The 22,295-nt window shown below is 40.4% G+C and overlaps 1 protein-coding gene across 1 annotated transcript; it reads right to left on the reverse strand.

Moving 5' to 3' along the window:
- Nucleotides 1-308: 308 nt before the first annotated feature.
- On the reverse strand, nucleotides 309-21,998 carry chd1l (chromodomain helicase DNA binding protein 1-like). The gene is made up of 25 exons (XM_085266068.1): nucleotides 21,811-21,998; nucleotides 21,487-21,599; nucleotides 20,869-20,975; nucleotides 20,671-20,782; nucleotides 20,542-20,573; nucleotides 19,939-20,020; nucleotides 19,688-19,850; nucleotides 19,350-19,505; nucleotides 18,548-18,640; nucleotides 18,304-18,400; nucleotides 18,097-18,170; nucleotides 17,818-17,928; nucleotides 16,462-16,576; nucleotides 11,339-11,492; nucleotides 10,992-11,181; nucleotides 9,001-9,146; nucleotides 7,709-7,872; nucleotides 7,412-7,608; nucleotides 6,240-6,338; nucleotides 6,081-6,151; nucleotides 5,731-5,845; nucleotides 4,834-4,942; nucleotides 4,523-4,753; nucleotides 4,251-4,332; nucleotides 309-4,065 (listed from the first exon to the last, which is right to left on the reverse strand). The coding sequence occupies exons 1-25, from the start codon at nucleotides 21,902-21,904 to the stop codon at nucleotides 3,943-3,945; spliced, it is 3,030 nt and encodes a 1,009-aa protein (XP_085122194.1). The 5' UTR covers nucleotides 21,905-21,998; the 3' UTR covers nucleotides 309-3,942.
- Between the last annotated feature and the right edge of the window lie 297 nt (nucleotides 21,999-22,295).

Consider the following 22,295-nt stretch of genomic DNA (forward strand, 5'->3'; position numbering starts at 1 on the left):
TAGGTACCACAATTTTCACAGTGCTTAAGTACAGAGAAAGCAAAGCTCCAGTGCAAAGAGCTGTTTTTTCCACTCTGACATTTTTTTCCTCTGTTTTTACGGAAATGTAACTAGCAAATTGCATCATTATTAGTTAGAAAACATGTAATCACCATTTCATTGTTTAATGGTAAAGTTACTCTAAATTAATAGATAATTAAACTGTAATCTACAGTTCTTTAATGATAGTAGATACACATCATGACTTTCTTCCCACCCAGAAAACAAAACACCTGAATTCATCAAAACTAACAACAAAACACAAAGTCCAACATCTTAAAACCAGTTTATTTGCTCATTAGATGTTCTGTTGAAAAGTTTCCTCTTTGGAGTGTGGCACAAAAAATTACAGGATTTTTTTCTAAATATGCAAAAAAAAAATCAATAAAAATAAATTACTTTTACTAAAAAAAAAAAATCATTCAGTGATGGAAAAAGAAATTTGGTTCTTTTCGGTTTCACACTATCTTATTTTGAAGGAAGATTTAATATGGAGTCAAGGAATCCCTGAAAACGTAACTAAAATAACTTACGACAAGACTATTTTAAGTGTAACCTTCATAAGTAAGACTATTGATAAAGGAGTTTATAATCTAATAAAATGTTATTAGAGACACTGAAACTGCCTTAAAATCTTAAAAGCAAGCACAGAATTTTATTCTGCAAACCAGAAATCACTTGGATGCTGAGATGCCTCAGGTCAAGGTCAAAGTGTAAAGGATATGAACCCGTATAATAGATCTATAGTTACATTAGGATCGTTTTTTCCCCTTCCTATACAACTTGAAGTTGCCTCACCCGTTTCTTTATCATAGATATTCAGCCTATACCCGCATCTGTCCAGTCATCTCACTGTTTGTCTGTGGTCATAAAGATTTGATCAAATTGGATGCGACAAAACTTTCATGAAAATTAAGAGAAACCTGAGCTCAGTGATCACCTACACCAAGAATCTTCCAAATCACTTTAAGCATATTTGCACTGCACAAGACATAATGTGGATTGCACAACACTGGTCACTATATTCTTCATTTCCAGTTAATACTTGTACAGCTGCTGTTATTGTGTATATATTTATTTATTTATTTATTTATATTTCTTCATACATTCTTATATAGTTCTATACTGTGTATTGTGTATTTTGTTGTACAGTTAATTTATTTTCAACTTTAATTTAATTTATATATTTTATCTTATTCTTTCCCAGTTAAATTTACCCTTCATTCTAATTTATGTTGTACAGTTATTTCATTTTTAACCTTAATTTATATTTTATTCCTTCCTTATTTAAATTTACCCTTTTTAATTTTTCATATTTATTTCCTATCTTATTCATAGCCTTTTCCTTTTTTTTCCCTTTAGGTCACGAGCAGTTGTCTAAGCATTTCACTGCATATCGTACTGTGTATGACTGTGTACGTGACAAATAAAATTTGAATTTGATTTGAATCTAAGTGTAATAAGATCATGAAGGGGTAAATTTGTGTCCAAGAGGAGATTTAGAAAAACTCACCAGTTAATAATCTACTCTTCATGCAGGATAAATGCAGTTTCCAGTAATTCCCGTGAGCTCAGGCCTCAGACTTCTCTAAACAACGAGAGTGGGGAAAAACCTGCCTGCAGCTAAGTATGATGTCAGTGACAGAGGGATAGTGATAATATGGCCACAGCAGCCCAGAAGCACCTCCTACCTGTTGATCAAAACTTCTATTTGTGAGAGACAGCCAATCAAAACAAATTTCTCTTATAGGGAGAGAAGCAAGCTATATTTTTTCAGTAGTGAATAGTGCAAAGCTACTTTAGTAGAGTTCAAAGTAGCAAAAATGCAGAGATGGAAAGGAGCAGATTAGGTCCACTTCAGAATGGCTCATTCTCTTTTAGTCAGAGTCACTCAGAGCCTAAAATAGTTCCACGTTAGTTGATTTTTGTTAAAAACGAGCTTGTAGATGTCTCATATCTGCAACTGGATGTGAATTCAAACTACACAGTTTAAATTCACATTTCTGTTTGCACAGGTTTCAGAGACATGCATGTTAGGTTAATTTGTGTTTCTACAGTGGCTTGCAAAAGTATTCGGCCCCCTTGAATTTTCCCACATTTTGTCACATCACAGCCACAAACATGAATCAATTTTAATGGAATTCCACGTGAAAGACCAACACAAAGTGGTGTACACGTGAGAAGTGGAACGAAAATCATACATGATTCCAAACATTTTTTACAAATAAATAACTGCAAAGTGGGGTGTGCGTAATTATTCAGCTTCCTGAGTCAATACTTTGTAGAACCACCTTTTGCTGCAATTACAGCTGCCAGTCTTTTAGGGCATGTCTCTACCAGCTTTGCACATCTAGAGACTGAAATCTTTGCCCATTCTTCTTTGCAAAACAGCTCCAGCTCAGATTAGATGGACAGCGTTTGTGAACAGCAGTTTTCAGATTTTGCCACATATTCTCGATTGGATTTAGATCTGGACTTTGACTGGGCCAGTCTAACACATGGATATGTTTTGTTTTAAACCATTCCATTGTTGCCCTGGCTTTATGTTTAGGGTCGTTGTCCTGCTGGAAGGTGAACCTCCGCCCCAGTCTCAAGTCTTTTGCAGAATCCAAGAGGTTTTCCTCCAAGATTGCCCTGTATTTGGCTCCATCCATCTTCCCATCAACTCTGACCAGCTTCCCTGTCCCTGCTGAAGAGAAGCACCCCCAGAGCATGATGCTGCCACCACCATATTTGACAGTGGGGATGGTGTGTTCAGAGTGATGTGCAGTGTTAGTTTCCTGCCACACATAGCGTTTTGCATTTTGGTCAAAAAGTTCCATTTTGGTCTCATCTGACCAGAGCACCTTCTTCCACATGTTTGCTGTGTCCCCCACATGGCTTGTGGCAAACTGCATATGGGACTTCTTATGGTTTTCTGTTAACAATGGCTTTCTTCTTGCCGCTCTTCCATAAAGGCCAACTTTGTGCAGTGCACGACTAATAGTAGTCCTATGGACAGATTCCCCCAGCTGAGCTGTAGATCTCTGCAGCTCGTCCAGAGTCACCATGGGCCTCTTGGCTGCATTTCTGATCAGCCTTGTTCGGCCTGTGAGTTTAGGTGGACGGCCTTTTCTTGGTAGGTTTACAGTTGTGCCATACTTCTTCCATTTCTGAATGATCACTTGAACAGTGCTCCGTGGGATGTTCAAGGCTTGGGAAATCTTTTTGTAGCCTAAGCCTGCTTTAAATTTCTCAATAACTTTATCCCTGACCTGTCTGGTGTGTTCTTTGGACTTCATGGTGTTGTTGCTCCCAATATTCTCTTAGACAACCTCTGAGGCCGTCACAGAGCAGCTGTATTTGTACTGACCTTAGATTACACACAGGTGCACTCTATTTAGTCATTAGCGCTCATCAGGTCTCTATGGTCTCTCTCAGTTGCCCATAGACATTGCTATGGGCAACTGACTGCACTCAGACCAAAGGGGGGCTGAATAATTACGCACACCCCACTTTGCAGTTATTTATTTGTAAAGAATGTTTGGAATCATGTAAATTGGCAGTAGGTATGAATGGTTGTCTGTCTCTGTGCGCCGGCCCGATGATGCACTGGTGCCCTGTCGAGGGATGACAGCTGGGACAGGCTATGCCCCGTGAGCCTGAATTGACAAAATTAGGTGTATGAATGATTTTGTGTCATTTATATTTCTTTTAAACCTAGTAATGTATTTATGTAAAACACATCAAACCTCCTCCTTTGTTGTTGTTCGTTTACTCCTTATGCTGCTTAAAGATAATCAATTTTAATAGCTATCAAATGATCTGCACTATGTGTCAAGCATCCAACAGTGAACTCAGAGTTCATTGTGACGAAGCACAATTTAATGACGTAATTTAAAAACACACCAATAAAACAGTGTGTTATCTGAGCTTATGTAGGTACTGTGCAGTGTTGATTCTTGTTTGTTTGGAAAAGCAGGACTCGAGCCAGGCCCTCTGCACAGGAACAGCCTGACTGTACTGACGCAGCAGATCCTGGAGCTCCTGGTTCGAACAAAACAAAGAGATAGTATTTAATTTACATCGTTTACAACCTAAAGAAATTTAATCTGCCTCAAGAAAATGCCTCGTAACTCTTTCCGCCCCACCTCGACAAATAAACATTACTGGAAAAGATTATGTATGTCAAACGTCAGATAAGCATCAGTGAGAGTTACCATGACACTAACCTGTGAGTGGATGTTGTTCTCCACCTCTGCTACTATGTGGGTGACATCCGGACTCATGATCTCCTCCTCATCTCCATCATAAGTGCACTTCAGCTAAGGAGGAGTTATAACATTATTTGAGCATCGTACCACACCTCTGTAGTTCGCAATTGTGGCTTTTAAGCTTTCGGGCTCTTTTCTCAACAAAACCACACAAACTGCCGCAGATGAAAGCACGCAGGAGACAGTAACTGTTAAAACACCAAGCTGTGGCAACCAGTATTAAAGGATATGTGATAAGATAGCGGGCCAGCCTCTTCCTCTCTGATGCAGGCAAGTTGTAGAAAAACACACGGACCCCGTTCATGAAACTAGGGAGGTCTGCAGGGCTCTGGAGTGTAGCCGAGGGCCCGGAGGTTGCAGAGTCGGTGTCATCAGAATTTTGCAACTGTAGCCCCGGGGAGGATGCTGAAGTGGATGTCTGGGGTATAGCTGTGTTCTTGACATTTCTGCTATGATAGTATCTGAAAGTTTGGTTAAGAGAAGATTACAGACATCACAACTACTACTACTGAGTCCATGCTCTGAAAGCACTAAAAGATACATGAATGTGGGGATGCCTCTGGAAGCAAGGTGCTTCCTGATGAGCCTCTCTGTGCCGTACCAGTTGAAACCTTTGGTAGCGTGACCGATACGTGGAAGATGAACACTTGCTTTGTGTGGGAAAAAGACAACAAGGGTTAGTGGCTGTTAGCAGTAGCCTCCTGCAGTCTTTACCATTGAAAGTATTTTAGTGCAGAGGGTTACAACAATAAGAAAACACTGTGGTGAATGAGAATTAAGTCAAGCCAATTTATTTGTAGCCCAGTATCACGTGTAAAGGTTCAAAGGACATGAGGAGAAATAATAATCAAGTCACAAAGAATTTAAGAGGCATAAAAAAAGAAGAGTATTTGCAATAAAGACCTATTGAGCCAAAGAGAGAAGAGAGGGAGAAAGAAAACAAACCTGGTTTGATAATGTGCACAGCTGTGCCTCGATTACTAAATGTAAGATTTAAGAAGCGTCTTTACGAGTTTCTTAAAGGTATCGGTTGATTTTGGGGCACAAACAGCAAAAGCAGCGAGTGCAAAGTCTTTTAATCAGTTCATCTAGCGTGCAACATAACTAGAGGAAATATAAATTCCCGCTTCATTGGTTGTTCTTCTGCAGTTGTGTTTGTAAGAATTTGTGCGTGCACACATCAGATGGCACACAGCACGTCCTGTAAATCCTGCCAATCAGGTCTTACAGTAATAACGCATCATTTTCAAGGTGTGTTATTACTGTAAGGTGTTCGGTTATTATTCGAACCTTTACAAGGGTTTATGTGAGCACTGCTGACTTGACACTTAAAAATTTTTTTTTTTTCACAATTTCACCAGTCTCAGGCTACATGAAAACAAAAAAAAGACATTTCACACTTTTTTGTATTAAAATAGCATGAAATGCTTTACTGCACCCTTGGTTCTTTTGGCCGCTTTGTAAATCTTCTTCAGGCCTTCATCCAGAGCACTCAGAAAGATCCCAGACAAGTTGTTGGCTTTGTCTCGCTGCTGTGCCACTATTAGGGCTAACTGGGTGACAGGAAGGAGATGGAAGCTGATCAACACATTATCTGATCACTGTTGCATGGCACTGAGTGCTGTTCCTCACAGCTTTGCAAGCCTGTCACCACACATTAACCCAAAGCAGGTATATCACACAACTGATCACTACTACTGCAAAGAAACAAAAAATATTGTGAAACAAGCATGTTTTTTAAGACATTCAGGGTGTTTTATGCAGCAGAGTTCTTCAACCAGAACCTACTTGATCTTGGCTGTTCAATCTGGACTGTTTGTCATTAATTGGGAACAGAAGCACACTTCCAAGATCCAAATCTGAAACAAATCATATTTAATTTTGTGACTCATTCTTTAGTCAGACCACCAAGGAAGAAATAAAATGCTTTTTTACTGTCAATCTTACCTTTCATCTTTCCAGCTAACTCATACTGCTTTCGCGGCTCGTCTGATCTCACCTCCAGTGCTGTAAACAGACCTCCTCTTCCCCACCGACCTGAGTCATCTACACAGGAATCACTACTTTGGTAAATAACACATGCTGTGGTTTGGTTTTCAAACTTATTGTGCCCAAGGCGCACCAAACACGAATTAAAAGCCACACCTGCATCATATCGTGGCAAAGTTACCATCTGACATGTTGCCAGTTGTTTTGGTTTGAACTGATAAATTAAGGTATTATTTAAGACTTTGCACGACATCAAAGTTTTCACACCAGGTTCTTTTACGCAATCCAACATTCAGTCCTGCTGCAACTGGTACAGATCTAGTTCTCTTTTGTGTAAGATAAATCTTTCTCTCTACAGAGGCCTGTTTGGCACCATGTTGGCATTAATCAGCTTCTCTAAGGTAGAAACCGTTGGTTAGGGTCTGCTCAACAGACTTTTTTTTTTCTTTCCTATTTCCATTAGTGAGTCGTTCAGTAGTTCTTATTTGCTTTGCACAAGAAAATGATCAATTTTGTACTTTTTTGTTAACTTTTGCACTATAAGTCAGGGCTTTTAGTGTATCACACTGTAATAACAGGTAATTATCTAGTAGCCTCCTAAAACTGAGAGACTTAATGCTAAGGATGTGGTTACTGTGACTGACAGCTGTCCTGACAGTCTTATTCAGGTTCAACCTCTCCACTGTTGGTGTTTTTTGGAGGATTTTTAATCCAATGCACATCATATGTTTTACTCACCAGACCATATGAGGAGCTGAAGTTTGTGCTTTAATTCTGGTGAAAATAATTCTTGGTCTTAGCTTATTACTTAGCACCTGTACCTGTACCGAAAGGTGACATCATGTAATGTCCATATCCATCTATAGTTCCTACAAAGCGCACACTGAATTAAAAAAATTCTAATGTGTCAGTTTACGAAGTAACAAGAAAAATTGTACATATATTTATTAGTTTCAGGTTGGCCATTCTTGTATTTTGCTCGTTTGTGTTGTTGTGTTTGCACATCTCTGTTGCTTGTGGGGCTCGCACACAAGAATTTCACTCGCATGTGCTGTGCCAGTGTGCCTGCACATGTGATGTGACAATAAAAAGTGATTTGATTTGATTTGATTTGAAAATGGGGCACGTACCAACGCAGTGGACGATGATGGCGTCTCCCCGGGCGGTGTGAGGATGAGTAACATCCCCCAGAACATAGTGGATATCCGTGCTGTCAGAGTCTGTGGAGCACATGCTGCTGCCATCCTCCTCTTCTTCCTCCTCTTCCTCACTGTCCACAGACGGCAGGCACCGAGATCTGTACCCGCAGGACTCCCACCAGGCCATTCTGCACAACGAACCCACAAGTCAAATAAAGGGAAAAACTGTTTGTGCAAAAGAAGTCTCAGAATTGTTTTAAAAAAGCAAATAAACTAATAAATCTTTACTTTTTCTTGTATTTCTGCTCTTCCTGCTTCTTCTTCATCTCCTCCTGCATTTTGGCTCTCTTGGCTGCAGCCTCCTCCCTCCTCTGCCGCCTCAGCTCCAGCTCAGCCTCCGTGACAGGCTTCCTCTTCCTCGTTGGAATCCCAAGGGCTACCGACAATGAAACCTGAGAACCCATCGAGAAAAATCACACTCATATAACGCTTGCAACACTGGGATTATCAGCGTAAGAAAACATGTGAGGCTGCTTTGTATCCATCCTTTAAGTAACACTGAAAGCCTGGGTTTTTGTGGTTGCTGGGATTTCCTGTAATAGTCATTCAAATCAACCCACAGATAAAATTAAAGTCAATTAAATGTTGCTCAGTCCAGAGTATACATTTGATCCATTTTCCATTTTTTTTATTTGTGCAGTTTAATTTCAGTTGAGATTTTATGAGTTTCAGTAATCGCTTTGGTATTTGGAGAATTTTGAGGTGGATAATATTTGTCAGGCGCAAAATGTAAGAAAGTAGAATTTATAATATAAACAAAGCTTTCTAACTGTTGACTGTCAGTCCTGCGGTGATCCCATTCTCAATAAACACATCTACCAATGTGACAGTGTTTGAATATTTAGCAAAGTTAACAAAAACTAGCTTAGTTAGTTTTCGTTAACTATAATGCTCTCGTTAGCGATGTTAAAGCTACAGCTCCTCCAGAGTTAACAACCCGGTCCCATAGGAGCTACAACACTGAGTGTGGTAGGGAAAAAACCCAAGGCAACAAGAATCTTGTGATTAAAATAGGTTTTAACTGGTATTCACTTTTGATAACATTAAAAAAAGGCTGACAGCTGAAGGAAAAATTGTGACATGTAATGGTGAAATATGACCGAGGACCAAAAACAGCCTGCGGAACGTTTCAATCACCTGCAACATCCTGAAAGGAAGAGATAACAATCCGTCCAACAATAATAAAAGAGGCAGCATTATTATGAGAAATCGACAACAAGTCTGAACTACTTCTTCACCTGAATTCAAAGCAATGACCTTCATAGATGTGCCTGTGAAGTTTTTAGTCAGCTACTGTGATCATCACAGTGTTCCCTTCATTTTTCATGGGGGTGGATGTGTCCTCCGTCCAAGTGTTCCTCGTCTGCTAATTAACTTTAAACTGCAGAGCCACGATGAGTGTCTAACATGGCTAATTTCTTTTACGTTTTCAGCATTCTGTCTATACATAACTAACCTCATGTGGGATGCATGTCCTTACAAAGATAATTCTGTTTTAATTTAAAGTCGGGGCGTCTTACTCCAGTTTTGTGTCGCAGAGCTCGTCCCTCTCCTGCTGCTCTCTGAAACCCGGTCAGCTGCTCCTCCAACAAACGATCAAAGCTCTTCTGGTCCTCAGAGCTGGGGTCCTTACTGTAGTCTTTCCCCTCAAAGAAGTACAGGTGGTCTAAAGGAGCAGAGGGGACAGAGGTTTGAGATAATCATCACAAAGAGAGAAAAGACTATGTCGGCTGTGATGAAGCACAGAGGAGGTCAAAATCTGCATGTAAACTAACAGGCTCCTGGCTTCTTTAAAGGCTTTTAATGGAGGTGTCAAACTTAAGGGACACGAGAGAAATGAGAATCACATCGGGGGCAAGACATATTTAGTTTGTCCTGCTTTCATTTTGTCAAAAGCCCATTTTTCTCTACTTAAACTTATCTCGTTGCCCGTGAGGAAAATTTTATGGAATCATCTAATTTATTGGGATGAAATTTGCTGCACATTACACCCGAAACACTTTCTCAGAAAAATCATCTTCTTAATGGCCTCCCTGACTTTCATTTCCTGTGCTGCGGTGAGACTTCCTTTTACAGAGTCGTCACTTTGAGATGGGTTCAAACTTATTTTGCTCTAGATTTGTGTCTTTTTGACGGAGCACCTTCCCGCCCCTCTTTGCTGTCCATGACTCAGTATCTCTGCTGGTGTTTGAATTCAAAATGATGATACAAATTATATCATTTAAAAACAGCCGTCATTTTATGACACATCAGTAAACGGGCCTTTCTTCATGGTAAAAAAAAAGAAAAAAAAAAGTACCCACTCATTGCCAGTTATGCCATGCTGTGTTAGTTAGCTGTTAGGCTTCAGCTGTATGAGGGGGGGATGACTGGTTTTAATATATAATATAAAAATAATCTAGTTCTTGGAAGGTCTTCAGGTTGAGTTGTAACGCCTTGATTCTTTACCTTTTCAGACATTCTGCCGTAGATTTGCTGCTGTGTTTGAGATCATTGTCCTTCTGCATGACCCAGCTTCGGTCAGGCAGCCAGCCTCATATTTGACTCTAGAATACTTTGTTATACAGAGGAGTTCATGGACGAGTCACTGACTGCAATGTTCCCTGATGCTGTGGCTGCAAAACGAGCCCGGATCATCATGCCTCCGCCACGATTGACAGCATGCAATAGGTATTTGTGACAAACATGGCGCCGTGCATTATGCCAAACACCTCCAATTGGGTGTCTTCAGTCAAAAGATGTTGTTGCCCAAGTCTTGTGGTTTGGGCTGATGCAGGTTTGCAAACCTAAGCTGTGATGCCGTAGAGAGAAGATGTTTTCTCCTGGTAATCCTTCCAGGATTCTTCCATGTTTTTCTAACTGTACTGTCATGAACTTTAACATTTAACATGCTAACTGAGGCCTGTAGAGTCTCAGATGCCACTCCAAGGTTTTTTTGCAGTTTCTTTGAGCCTTGCACTGTCTGACTTCAAGGTGAATTTACTGGGACATCCACTCCTGGAAAGGCTGTGGCATTGTGTTAACACACACCTCAATATACCACAACAGAAAACTGGTAAAATCTCTGCTTTTATACTACATTCGATAAGCAGCACCTGGCTGCAATGTACCCTTTTAATCCCTATGGAAGAAGTAAGGTTGTTTTTACCTTTTTTATTTTTATAGGACTGTATTTGAACACTTATCTGTCTTACTCTCAATGTGATTCTCATTTTCTCTTGCAGCCCTATGTGAAACTAAATTTGTCACTCCTGACCTAAAGTGATTTGCAGATTTCCTCTGTTTTCTTTGCAACCTCTAGTGATGAGCCCAAGAGAAGCAATCTTGGGTGTTTTCTCCTCTGTGGTTTGCAGTTCAAGAACCAAAAGTAAGACGGAGTCGCTTACATGCAGGAACAACATGTTCGCTATACCACACCAGTTACATTATATTAGTAGTTTTTGAAATTCGCACACTAAGAATAGCCCATAGTGATTTGAGATTTCAACATGTACACTATAATGAAACATACTCTGCCCGTCAGCTTCAGATCCTTTCCCTTCATCATCCTCTTCATTTTCTTCATGCTGGGAGTAGTCCTCATCATCCACCCAATGACCATTATGTGACAGGCCAAGGATCTTCTCCAGTTTCACATCTTGTATGGAGCTCTCATCAGATGACAAAAGCTTATCAATGCCAAACTTCAAGATCTCGCTTAGCTGTGCCGAAGAGGAAATGTGAGCAGAGGAGGTGAAAACTGGAGAGGTTTTCATACAAAGCGGACACACAGTAAACTGAGCACTGAAGGATTCAGAGATTATCAGGGATTATCCTGCAGTGATAGAATTTATTTTCAGTGATTTAAAGCTCACAAACCTGCAGCCCTCCTGCAGCTGACTGAGCTTGATCCAGTAAAGAGAAGCGGCCTTCTTCAATAACAGTGTTGGTGAGCTGCAACTTGGACACAGCGCGAGAGTACATGATCTCCTCCACAGTGTCTCGTGCCAGGAGGCGGATCACTTTCACAGGCCTGTAGGAAATCATTCAAATATTGAACCCCAACATCACATTGAACTTCCATTAAGTTGAGAATTGTTAAATTCATAGAGTAAAGCTCAAGCTACCCATAATCAATCAGTCAATTAATCTTTACTTTTATAGCTCATTTCCTGTAGATTACTGCAAAGTGCTTCACAGACGACTGACATGCAGATATTAATACAATAGAAAATGTAATAAAAATAGACTAAAAGTTAGGTGAATCAAACTGAAAGGATAAACGTATATAAATTCAACTGCAGCAGTCTGAGACTGTAAATGTAGGTACATATACAGTGGTTGGAGATCTATTAACCAATCATGTCTGAGATTTGATTACATACAGTCTATGTGGCGCAAAAGAGAGTCTACATTTGCTGAAACTCACGATAAGTATGGGTTATTATCTAGCCTTGTTCTGAAACAAATTTACAGTCATTACGGACGTAAACAGATCTCTTGGACCTGATATCTACTGGCTAAGTCAGAGCCGAGTATGGCAGCCAAGTCAGCAGTCTAGCTGACTGATGCCAGACTGACAGTGTCATGCCAAGGCAGTGTTGGTATACAGCAAACACCCCCACAATGTTAAGGAGAACAACCGACTAATACTACCTTAAAACATGAAAGTCTGTTAGTCCAGAACACTTCAAAAACCTTTCAAGTTCAGTCACAAAAGCCATCAAAGGGGACATGAAACGCAACACATATAAAGGCTAATTTACATTTTATTTTAAAAAGTGACAGATTTTTTATTGTTGTTTTGTCCATGGCACGCATCGGCCTACTTTTCCTACAGACATACTGTTAGGATATCCAATCGTGCTTCAGTAAGAAACACAGTTATGTTTGTGGTGTGCATGTAGTGCTGTTATGCTGTAAACTGGATGTGCTCGTGGGAAAAGAAAGATTTTTTTACTGCATAAAATAGTTTTGATCGCATCAGCTGACTGCGCCCCTTACTTGGCCAGACGAGGAAAAATGTGAGTTTCTAACACCAGCTTGTCGGTCCGGTGAATCACCTCACACCTGGATCAAACAGGCTCTCCTCCACCTCCACGCAGTCCTCATTTATAAAGTGCGTAACAAACCCGAATATTACGGCTAACAGCTCGATTTTCCCCCTTGAGTGCAGCTAGCCAAACAGCGGGGAGCCAGATACTGCTAACGAGACGGAGAGTGAAAGTAAACAACGTAACATAAAACTCATTGTAGCAACACAAAAATGACCCCTTTAGACTGATTTTTAGTTGTTTTTATTTTTAGTCTCCTTGCTCTTCTTGGAGTTATCGGTTCTGTCACTAGTTAGCTAACAGAAACTAATGTAAGTTTATTAGCTGCAACCAACCAACCGGTTAACGTCATTTACTGACAGAAGATGGTGTTAAAGATGTTTAACTTTAGGTATTTATTTCTTAAATCCAGTTTCACAGACAGTGTTACATCTATGTCAGTTGAGAGTAGGTCTCAGTGTTATAAATAACCTTTATATGTGTAGTGTTTCATGTCCCCTTTAATGAAGACCACCATAAGAGAAAAAGACATGAAGACCAAGTAGATCATTTAATCGAAACTTAGGCTACGTTCATACTGCAGGTCTTAATGCTCAAATCCAATTTTTGGATCAAATCCGATTTTTTTGTCTGCTTGTTCACACTACAAATAAAACGCATGCGCAAAAGAAGACGTCACACACAACGCGCTCTGTCTAGACCCAGACCAAACAGTGTTATTTGACTGATGGCTGTTAATATAAAGACTTGTTTCGGACTTTACATTTCCTAATTTTGCTTTAAGTTATCAAGTTATTTAGATATGGCCTAATAATTATCCTTATTGCGGTTTTAGAGAGGAGCGATAGTTGCAGATTTCTGTCAGAATCTGCAGATTATACAGTACAAATAAAATGTTCACGTTTCTCCAACGTTGTCTTCCAAACAGTTTCACTGGATGGCCAGCAAGCGTTCGCGATGTCTTCTTGGGCGCTGATATTTGGCGTCTGTCTTGTGTCAGTGACGTAGAAGACTGATTTAATGCGACGTGACCGTTCAAACAGCAGTCGCTTTCTAAAACATCAGATATGTATCGGATTCAGTACCACATACGAAAGTGACCCAGATCGGATTTGAAAATATCAGATTTGTGCTGTTCACACTGTCATACCATGATCGGATATGGGTCGCAAAGGGTCAAAAAAGTCGGATTTGATGCGCATTCGCCTGAAGTTCATGGTGAAACCACTCTTAAGGTCAGCTGTTGGAGGTGTAGTGTGATGTGTTGCGACTTGCAGATATGTGCAAAATATTATAATATGTAAAATATTCGAATAACTAACAACAGATCATATCTTTCTCTCCGAACTCATCTCGTTCTTTGCCAGTATGCCCCTCTCCATCAGCCGTATTTGTACCTCACCTCTGAATGCTCTACCTGTTGATCCCCACCCTGCACCTGATTTTTTGCAACGTATCCTACAAATATTTTAAAAGCTATATATTTCTTTAAAAGAAATATAGAGTTTCTGTCTAACCAGAGGACAAAGGGTTATATAAATATTGAAACAACATAACACATAATCTTTAATAAGAAGCTAAATGGAGACAGCGACAACCACTAAGTTTTAAGGTGGAATATTTTCTCGCTTGTTGTGAACAGATCAGTATATCAACGTGACACCTCTAACAATTCATTCGATTTTAAGCTGGTCTCTGCATAATACACGAACTGCACTGCCTGAACTGGTCCGGTTATTTCAACAACAGTTACTGCATGAAAGAAAAACAAAAGGGGAGCTCTGCACTCATACTACAGTCATGATACTACAGCAACATTAAAAAAAGGCTGACAGCTGAAGGAAAAATTGTGACATGTAATGGTGAAATATGACCGAGGACCAAAGACAGCCCGCGGAACGTTTCAATCACCTGCAACATCCTGAAAGGAAGAGATAACAATCCGTCCAACAATATTAAAAGAGGCAGCATTATTATGAGAAATCGACAACAAGTCTGAACTACTTCTTCACCTGAATTCAAAGCAATGACCTTCATAGATGTGCCTGTGAAGTTTTTAGTCAGCTACTTTAAAAATATACTTTCTATTGTTGTCTCTGATTACATTAATCAGGAACATCCGGAACAAATGGTTTCGCAGACCGCAGATGTGTACTACAAAGCAGGATTTGAACGTATCCAGGTAACTTGGCGGTTAAGTTCTTGTGTACATTTCCATGATAACATATGCTGCAGACCTAAACTGCTCTGCAGCGGTTTATGACTGGAGATCAAAAGGTACAAAATTATCGCCTACTGACCAATCAGTTCTCTAGGAAACAGCTTGGCTGTTCCTGGAAGGTCTTTTGGACCACTGTGCACAGGCAGTAGTAGTTCTAATGGCACCGAAAGTCTGCCTTTTCCTGATTAGCAACACAAGTTGACTTCACATGGATTCAACCATTCCTTTGATTTTGGTCCTTATTGACATGACGGCATCACACAGTTGCGGGTTTGCCGGTTGCACATCCATGCTATGATTCTCCTGTTTCACTACATCCCAAAGGCGGTCTGCAGAAGATGAGTACATTGTGGTCATGAAGGGATGGACCTTGTCAGTGACAACACTCAGGTAGGCCATGCTGTTTAAATGATGTGATCGGATATGGGTCGCAAAGGGTCAAAAAAGTCGGATTTGATGCGCATTCGCCTGAAGTTCATGGTGAAACCACTCTTAAGGTCAGCTGTTGGAGGTGTAGTGTGATGTGTTGCGACTTGCAGATATGTGCAAAATATTATAATATGTAAAATATTCGAATAACTAACAACAGATCATATCTTTCTCTCCGAACTCATCTCGTTCTTTGCCAGTATGCCCCTCTCCATCAGCCGTATTTGTACCTCACCTCTGAATGCTCTACCTGTTGATCCCCACCCTGCACCTGATTTTTTGCAACGTATCCTACAAATATTTTAAAAGCTATATATTTCTTTAAAAGAAATATAGAGTTTCTGTCTAACCAGAGGACAAAGGGTTATATAAATATTGAAACAACATAACACATAATCTTTAATAAGAAGCTAAATGGAGACAGCGACAACCACTAAGTTTTAAGGTGGAATATTTTCTCGCTTGTTGTGAACAGATCAGTATATCAACGTGACACCTCTAACAATTCATTCGATTTTAAGCTGGTCTCTGCATAATACACGAACTGCACTGCCTGAACTGGTCCGGTTATTTCAACAACAGTTACTGCATGAAAGAAAAACAAAAGGGGAGCTCTGCACTCATACTACAGTCATGATACTACAGCAAGACTTAACAAGTTCAATGAAAATTCAATTGTTTTTCTTAATAATGAGCCAAAACACACTTTCAGGCCTGCCACTCACAATCATCCACCCTAAACCCAACGGAAATGGTTTCAGGTGAGCTGGACCACAGAGTAAAAGTAAAGCAGCCAAGGACAGCTCAGGAGGTGCAGGAATTCTTTCAACGAGAACCTCCTGGCAATGCCCTCATGTTGCTGGTTGTGAAATGATGAGTGTGCAACATAATCTTGGCTTGTTTAACTTGTTTTTACGACATAAATCAAAAGATATCGCAGACATTGTTCCCCAGCATGGGAAAAAATAAAAATATGGAAAAACACTACCAAAGTAAGTGTTAACATTTTTGTCTCGCTCTGCTGCATCAATTTTGTTGCTTTCTGTAAGCATCCCTATGAAGCCTTATTGATGTGCAATAGCTAGGTTGCATGCAGGGAGTACTCTTTCACACCTAACTAGAGATAAGCCTAATGAGATAGTTATTTTCTTCAGCAAAACAGGACATCGTGCAGAAGTTTTCACCACTTCTTTGTGCTGTCAATGCTGCACGTCCCTTTGCGAAACGGTGCGACTTTCAGGACACCTAAATGAAATACCGATTGGATCCTGCTTGGAATCATTTCTCGTATGCTTCACCTGTTCTGACCAATCCGGTGGCTGCGTGCGGCAGCCTGCAAGTCATTTTGAGGGTTGAAGTCACTATCCACAAAAATGACAGTGTCAGCAGCTGTCAGGTTCATCCCTACTCCCCCTGCAAAGACAGAGGGAAAGAACAAAAACTGAAAATTGTGGCTCTCGATTTTTGTGCACGCAATAAAGAAACAGTAGGATTGGTGCATTTACTGTAAACAGGTTAAAGAAAATCATAATCTGTGACAGGAAACATGCTGGCCTTATTTACACAGGCGTTTCATTCTGCTGCAGCTCTTATCTCCTGTCATCACTCCCCTTTCCTCTCTAAGCCACTTCTGTGTTAGAAAGTCAGCTCAAGCTGAGCTTGCAGGCTTGTCTGCATATCTGAATCTACAGCAGAGTTCACAGAAGTGTTATCTTAAAAATTGCCACAGTCTTGTTTGTGAAATGCACTCTCAGCACTTTTGGCATCTAAAATGTCTACAGTAGAAGGGGTTACTGCTTCCCCTTTTCATATGCCTAGTTCCCAATCATAACCAGTGGGGTGCGTGATAGCGGATCATATGATGACTTTCTATCCCTATTTAGGTTTGTGTTTTTTTTAGCAGGAACCAGGATCTCTTTCAGGATCGTCTTTGACCGATCTACTATTTAGGTTTTGTCTACCCGTTTCTTGCCCATGCAGGTGAGGCTGAGAGCGCAGAAGTATTTGGTATTGAGTAGCAGGGGAGGGAAGAGGTGGTAGCTTGCTCTGAAGCTGCATTTTGTAAACAAATGCCAGCTTTTTTCCACATCCTCCTGCCTAAAGACCTGCTTCTTAAACATCCCTCTGAAATTTTCTGTGGCTAACCAATAACAGCCACTTCTTGTATGGGCTCTCCATGTGACATTTACCAGTGAGTTATATTAGTTATGTTGCAGTAAAATGAAAAAGCAAAAGATCCAGACATTTGTCTGAAGAATATCTTAAATAGAACCTATTCTGTCCCAGCTCTGCATTTCCATTCTTCTACTAGAACAGCTCTGCACGAGTTCAAAATGCAGCCCCTCAGTTCATCCTCTGACTGAAACAAGTAATTTTAGGTCCTCCACCTTTTTTCTGATTGCCGACAGCAGCTGGGTGGGGCTCCGGTGCCTCTGATGACCATATTAGGAATATCTGCACTCATTGAGTGAAAAAAAGGGTTTTAAAAAAGGAAAAAAAGGAGAACCTGACTGAAACTGAACATTTAGATCAGTCGGAAGTCTGCGCTATTGACTCACAGGAATTACTTGAATAGACTTCATTACTTGAAACGGTTTAACATGAGTTTATATATAAGTATATCAAAAAAAATACTACACCAGGGCTTTATTTACCGGCTTTAGTGCTGAGCAGAAAGACGAAGACATCTTTGCTGCTGAAGTTTTTCACTGCTAGGTTTCGTTCCTCCCCTCGGACTGACCCATCCAGACGTTCGTAGCTGTAACCTGAACAGAAAAGCTGAATTCAGCATTTATTTATAACTAAGAATAAATCAAATGGTTTTCAAGTTTGCCATTATGAAGAATGAGAATAATTACTAATTAATTCATGCCATTAAGAACAATTAATAGTAAGTCAATGAACAATAACCCCTCATGTTCACTCTCACTCACCTCTGTACTCCATGTAGTCCTGGAGAATATCGAGCATCCTCGTCATCTGAGAGAACAGCAGGATCCGATGGCCCCTTCAACCACAGATATGAAAACACAAATATTGTAAGACTCAATTTAAAGACGAATATGTGACTTAGAATATCACAGCATTACAGCAATGCCGCACTAAACCACCAGGTGGAGCCAAATAACACATCAGCAAACCCTTTGTGGAGGAATGTCAGCATGCTGTCCAAAAGACAAAGTTTTCCACTGGCTTCAATGAGATGTTCCCCCATCTCAAATGGCTCTGGCTCAACTCCTATCCAAGAAACAGACACACAAACATAGAATGTAATGGAAGCGGCTTTATCCTGTCCCACTGAAAACACACCTACGCCTCAGGTCTTTCCTGTAGCAGAGAGAACTAAAGCCAGTCTTTTTTACATCATCACTCTGCACCTCTCACCGTCAAACAGATAAGGGTGGTCAACACACTTCCTCAGGTTCATCAAGATGTTCAGCAACCGAGTTTTGCTGCCTTGGTCATTTCCAAAAGCCTCTGAAAGAAGAGTTTTAGAAGCAGATTGAATTTACAAATGACTGATGCCACTAAACAGATACTATTAGAACTATTATTTCCACTTGGCACCTTTAAAAACAGCCTACAAAGTGGAAAAAGCCAAAATCAAACAACAACAAAATCAGTGTAAAGTTATAAGACATGAAACAAGGACATAAGGACATAACAAAATGCCTTTGTTATGAGTTTTTGGTGGTTCTCAAATGTAACTTAACACCCGAGTGTTTCTTAGATGTAGACTAGTTGGTTAGTCTCATTTTTGTTCCTCGTTTAGTTGACTGAGAAATTAGTTGCCAGGAACATCCCTAGTAAAACTAGTAAACTAATAATAAAAGCTATGAAGCAACCATGAGAGCTCAGAATATTCGTGCCTTGGGGGGCCTTGATCACCTTCAGGTTTATTCATCGACTTTGGAACAGACAAAAAAATAGCACATTTCTCCTACACAGCTGGAGACCAGACCCAGAAGTTCTTTAAGGTGATGAGTAAAACCTTAAAACCAACTCTAAAATAGAGAGAACTGATAGAGAGAAGTCAGGATTTAGTGTCTGTTATGCCAACTGTAAAAATCAGTGATAAGCTGAGCTGGTGCTTTCTTGCTAATGCTATAAGTAAAGAGGCAGGGTAAGTACTGCAGAGAAAATGCATTTATAAATGACACAGCACACCATAGCGCCCAAGTCTCACCCAGATCCTTCATCAGAACAGCTTTGTAGTATTTCTTCTGCAGAGCGGACATGCCGTGATAAACCACCAGCTCGGTTTTCTTGGGCAGATCGACGGCCACCTGAGACTTGACTCTACGGAGCAGGAAGGGCTCCAGGATGCTTTGGAGCTCAGCAGCTATAAAAGTAATAAGATTCATGGTTAGCGTTCCTACAGTGCATTACTGTACTCCACTTTTTCGTGACCAATAGTCACCCATTATATTTCAAAACATTTATTTGGATATGGAGAGACGCATGGACTCAGAAATAACACTGAATGTAAGCTATGCTTTGTTATGCTATAATTATGTATCGTACCCAACGCAGGCTGACTTTGTACATCAGAGTAAGAGTTGACAAAGCTGTCTGTGTCTTCTGGTATAAAGATATTGGGCTGGATGAAGCTCAGCAGGGAGTAGAGCTCCTGCAGGTTGTTCTGAATGGGAGTCCCTGTCAGCAAGACTCTGAATCCCACGAAAAACTACAAGAGAAGAACACAAACAAACTGATTTAAGAGGTCAAGGGAAAGACAATGAAGAAATCTGCCCAAACCAGGTGTTGCTTAGTACCTCTGTCAAAGTTTTGTGCAACAGCGAGTTTTGATTCTTCAACCTGTGAGCTTCATCAACCACAAGCACCTTCCACTTCCACCTGAGGAAGAGATCAGGGAAATATCAGCACATGAAAACTTTGTTCTCAGTGAACAAACCTTTAAAGACCATTATTCTCTTCCTTTTCTTCTGTCACATATAATTTGATACAAAGGTGGATTGCTTATATTAAAAATGGCTCACGTTTAAAAGAATGACCCCTCTCTAATAATCTCTGTAGATTACTACAGACACACAGGCTTCAGACTAATATTAAAGCTTTGTTTGTGACAGTTTTTTCTAGTCTTGGTTTTGTAGTGTGGCTAGAATAACATGATCATCTCAGGCATACAGGTCGCTAACCTAGATAACTACAGTTTAAGCCGATCTTACTGGGTGAAGGCCGGGAAGAGCCGACACAGAGCGACCTAAAAGCAATATCTCTGTTGGTACTGGTCCTTTTTTCTGTCACCTCTTGCTTAAAACTATATAAACTTGTATTAGGACCCCACAGTTAAATTTTCCTCACAGTACATTGCTTCCAGAGTAGTTTATGTAGATCAAGAATAAGTACAAACTCACCGTTTCAAGAATGAAGCATCTTTGAGACACAGCTGGAAATAACAGGTAAAAAAAAAATATATATATATATATCAGTTTTAACAAAGGTGAAACCTTATCCTGTTTTGTTTTCACTTAATAGCCTCCGACCTCATATGTAGTGAGAAGAACATGGAAGTCCTGAGAGTTCGCCTCCTGCTGGATCTCTGTCCGCCTTTCTTTGTCTCCTTTGTAAACCAGGACCGTCAGTGAGGGAGCGAAGCTGAAAGCGAGGCACACACAGGTTTACAGACAGCGCTAAAAGCACATTATCAAATGAAATGCAATTACTGATTAATGTAGCTCCACCTTTCCAACTCATTCCTCCAGTTCTCCAGGACAGAGAGTGGGCTCAGCACCAGAAATGGTCCTTTCTTCCTGAGAGCCCCTGACATGTACACCAGCAGAGAGATTGTCTGAAGGGATACATGATGACCAGGACACCGTTAGAACATGTAAATAATAAGCCATATATAAAGCAGCCCCCAAATGGTCAGATTCATGAGTGTGTGACACATAAGGGGAAAACTTCTCATTCAATTGAAGCAAAGTGTGTAATTTGTCTAACAAGCCACTTGGAAACCAAGAATCTCTCTTCAGAGAAACATTGCTTAACTTTGAAGAGCACTGGCTCTGATCCAGTGTATGCTAATGTTATAAAGGTGTAAGCCTATGGAGTAGAAAAACTGCATTAAAATAAATGTAATTATAGTAATTATACAAATGTCACGTTAGGTCCAAGTGACAGAAAAGTGCTATAAAAAATATAACGAAAGGCACAATTGATATGTCACATGGCACTGAGGCTTTTTAGAATCAACTTCTGGGCACCCCCAGTGTAACAGATGCTCCAAGCCTCACCGCCTATATAAAAACTGTCCAGCCATGCCAGGGCTCTGGATTACAGGTAAACAGATGATGTCATACCTGGCAGGTTTTACCCAAGCCCATCTCGTCTCCTAAGATGCATCCCTGCTGGTTCTTCAGGCACTGAGTTAACCAGTGCACCCCGTCCAGCTGGTAGGGTCTCAGCTGTATCCCTGTGAGGAGAAAGATCATCACCGCTGGAGCACGTTTAATATAATCTCTGAAAATTACATGTAGGACGGCGCTGAAAGTGTATTAATCTGCTCTAAGTGCGTTTAGTTTGTATCCACAGAAAACGCCATGTCACTGTGAATGAGTGAAGACAGCCTGAAGTTTGTATGTACTTTGCAGGTCAGTCGTCCAGGTTAAAAATAGCCTTTCTACCTCTCAATCCCCATTTCTTCAGGTCACTTTGAGCAACATCCGCCTTCTTTTTCTCCGCGATGCTGTTTTTTATTCTCACCAAAATGTCCGACATGTTTGCTGACCGGCAGGACTACAATTTATACGAAAGACGACTTTATCGCAGACATGTACAGACATGCGAGTTCCCACTGTTGTTTTCATGCAGTTTATGCTTCCTGACTGGGTCACGTGACGCTACGGAAAGGCGCGCGGTTTTTTAAACTTCGCCAAAAGTTTGTTTTCTTTCTTGAGCAACGCTCATTTCTTTATATTTTGCTAGGAAAACGGGAAATATATGCAAACATAAATGCAACTACAGAATATAAGGGGAAAACTGTTTTTAAATTCTAGAAACGATTAAGAATTTGCACATTTTACAAACTTTGGCTTTTTGTGACAGGTCGCTAGTAACTAAGTGCCTGATAATAAAATTTAATGGTGCTTTCTTTGCTAGAAGTCACACT

The sequence above is a fragment of the Mchenga conophoros genome, linkage group LG23 (assembly GCF_057382185.1).
Source record: "Mchenga conophoros isolate Kocher_MC1m ecotype Shallow Benthic linkage group LG23, M_conophoros_male_GT1.1, whole genome shotgun sequence".
In the NCBI taxonomy this organism is placed as follows: domain Eukaryota; kingdom Metazoa; phylum Chordata; class Actinopteri; order Cichliformes; family Cichlidae; genus Mchenga; species Mchenga conophoros.

Coding starts and splice junctions, on each gene's coding strand:
- chd1l (XM_085266068.1), bottom strand. CDS start 21,904: ATGTCGGACATTTTGGTGAGAATAAAAAACAGCATCGCGGAGAAAAAG. Junction 5,846..6,080: donor GATTGAACAGCCAAGATCAA/GTAGGTTCTGGT, acceptor CCTGTCACCCAG/TTAGCCCTAATAGTGGCACA. Junction 4,754..4,833: donor AGAGGCATCCCCACATTCAT/GTATCTTTTAGT, acceptor CCAAACTTTCAG/ATACTATCATAGCAGAAATG.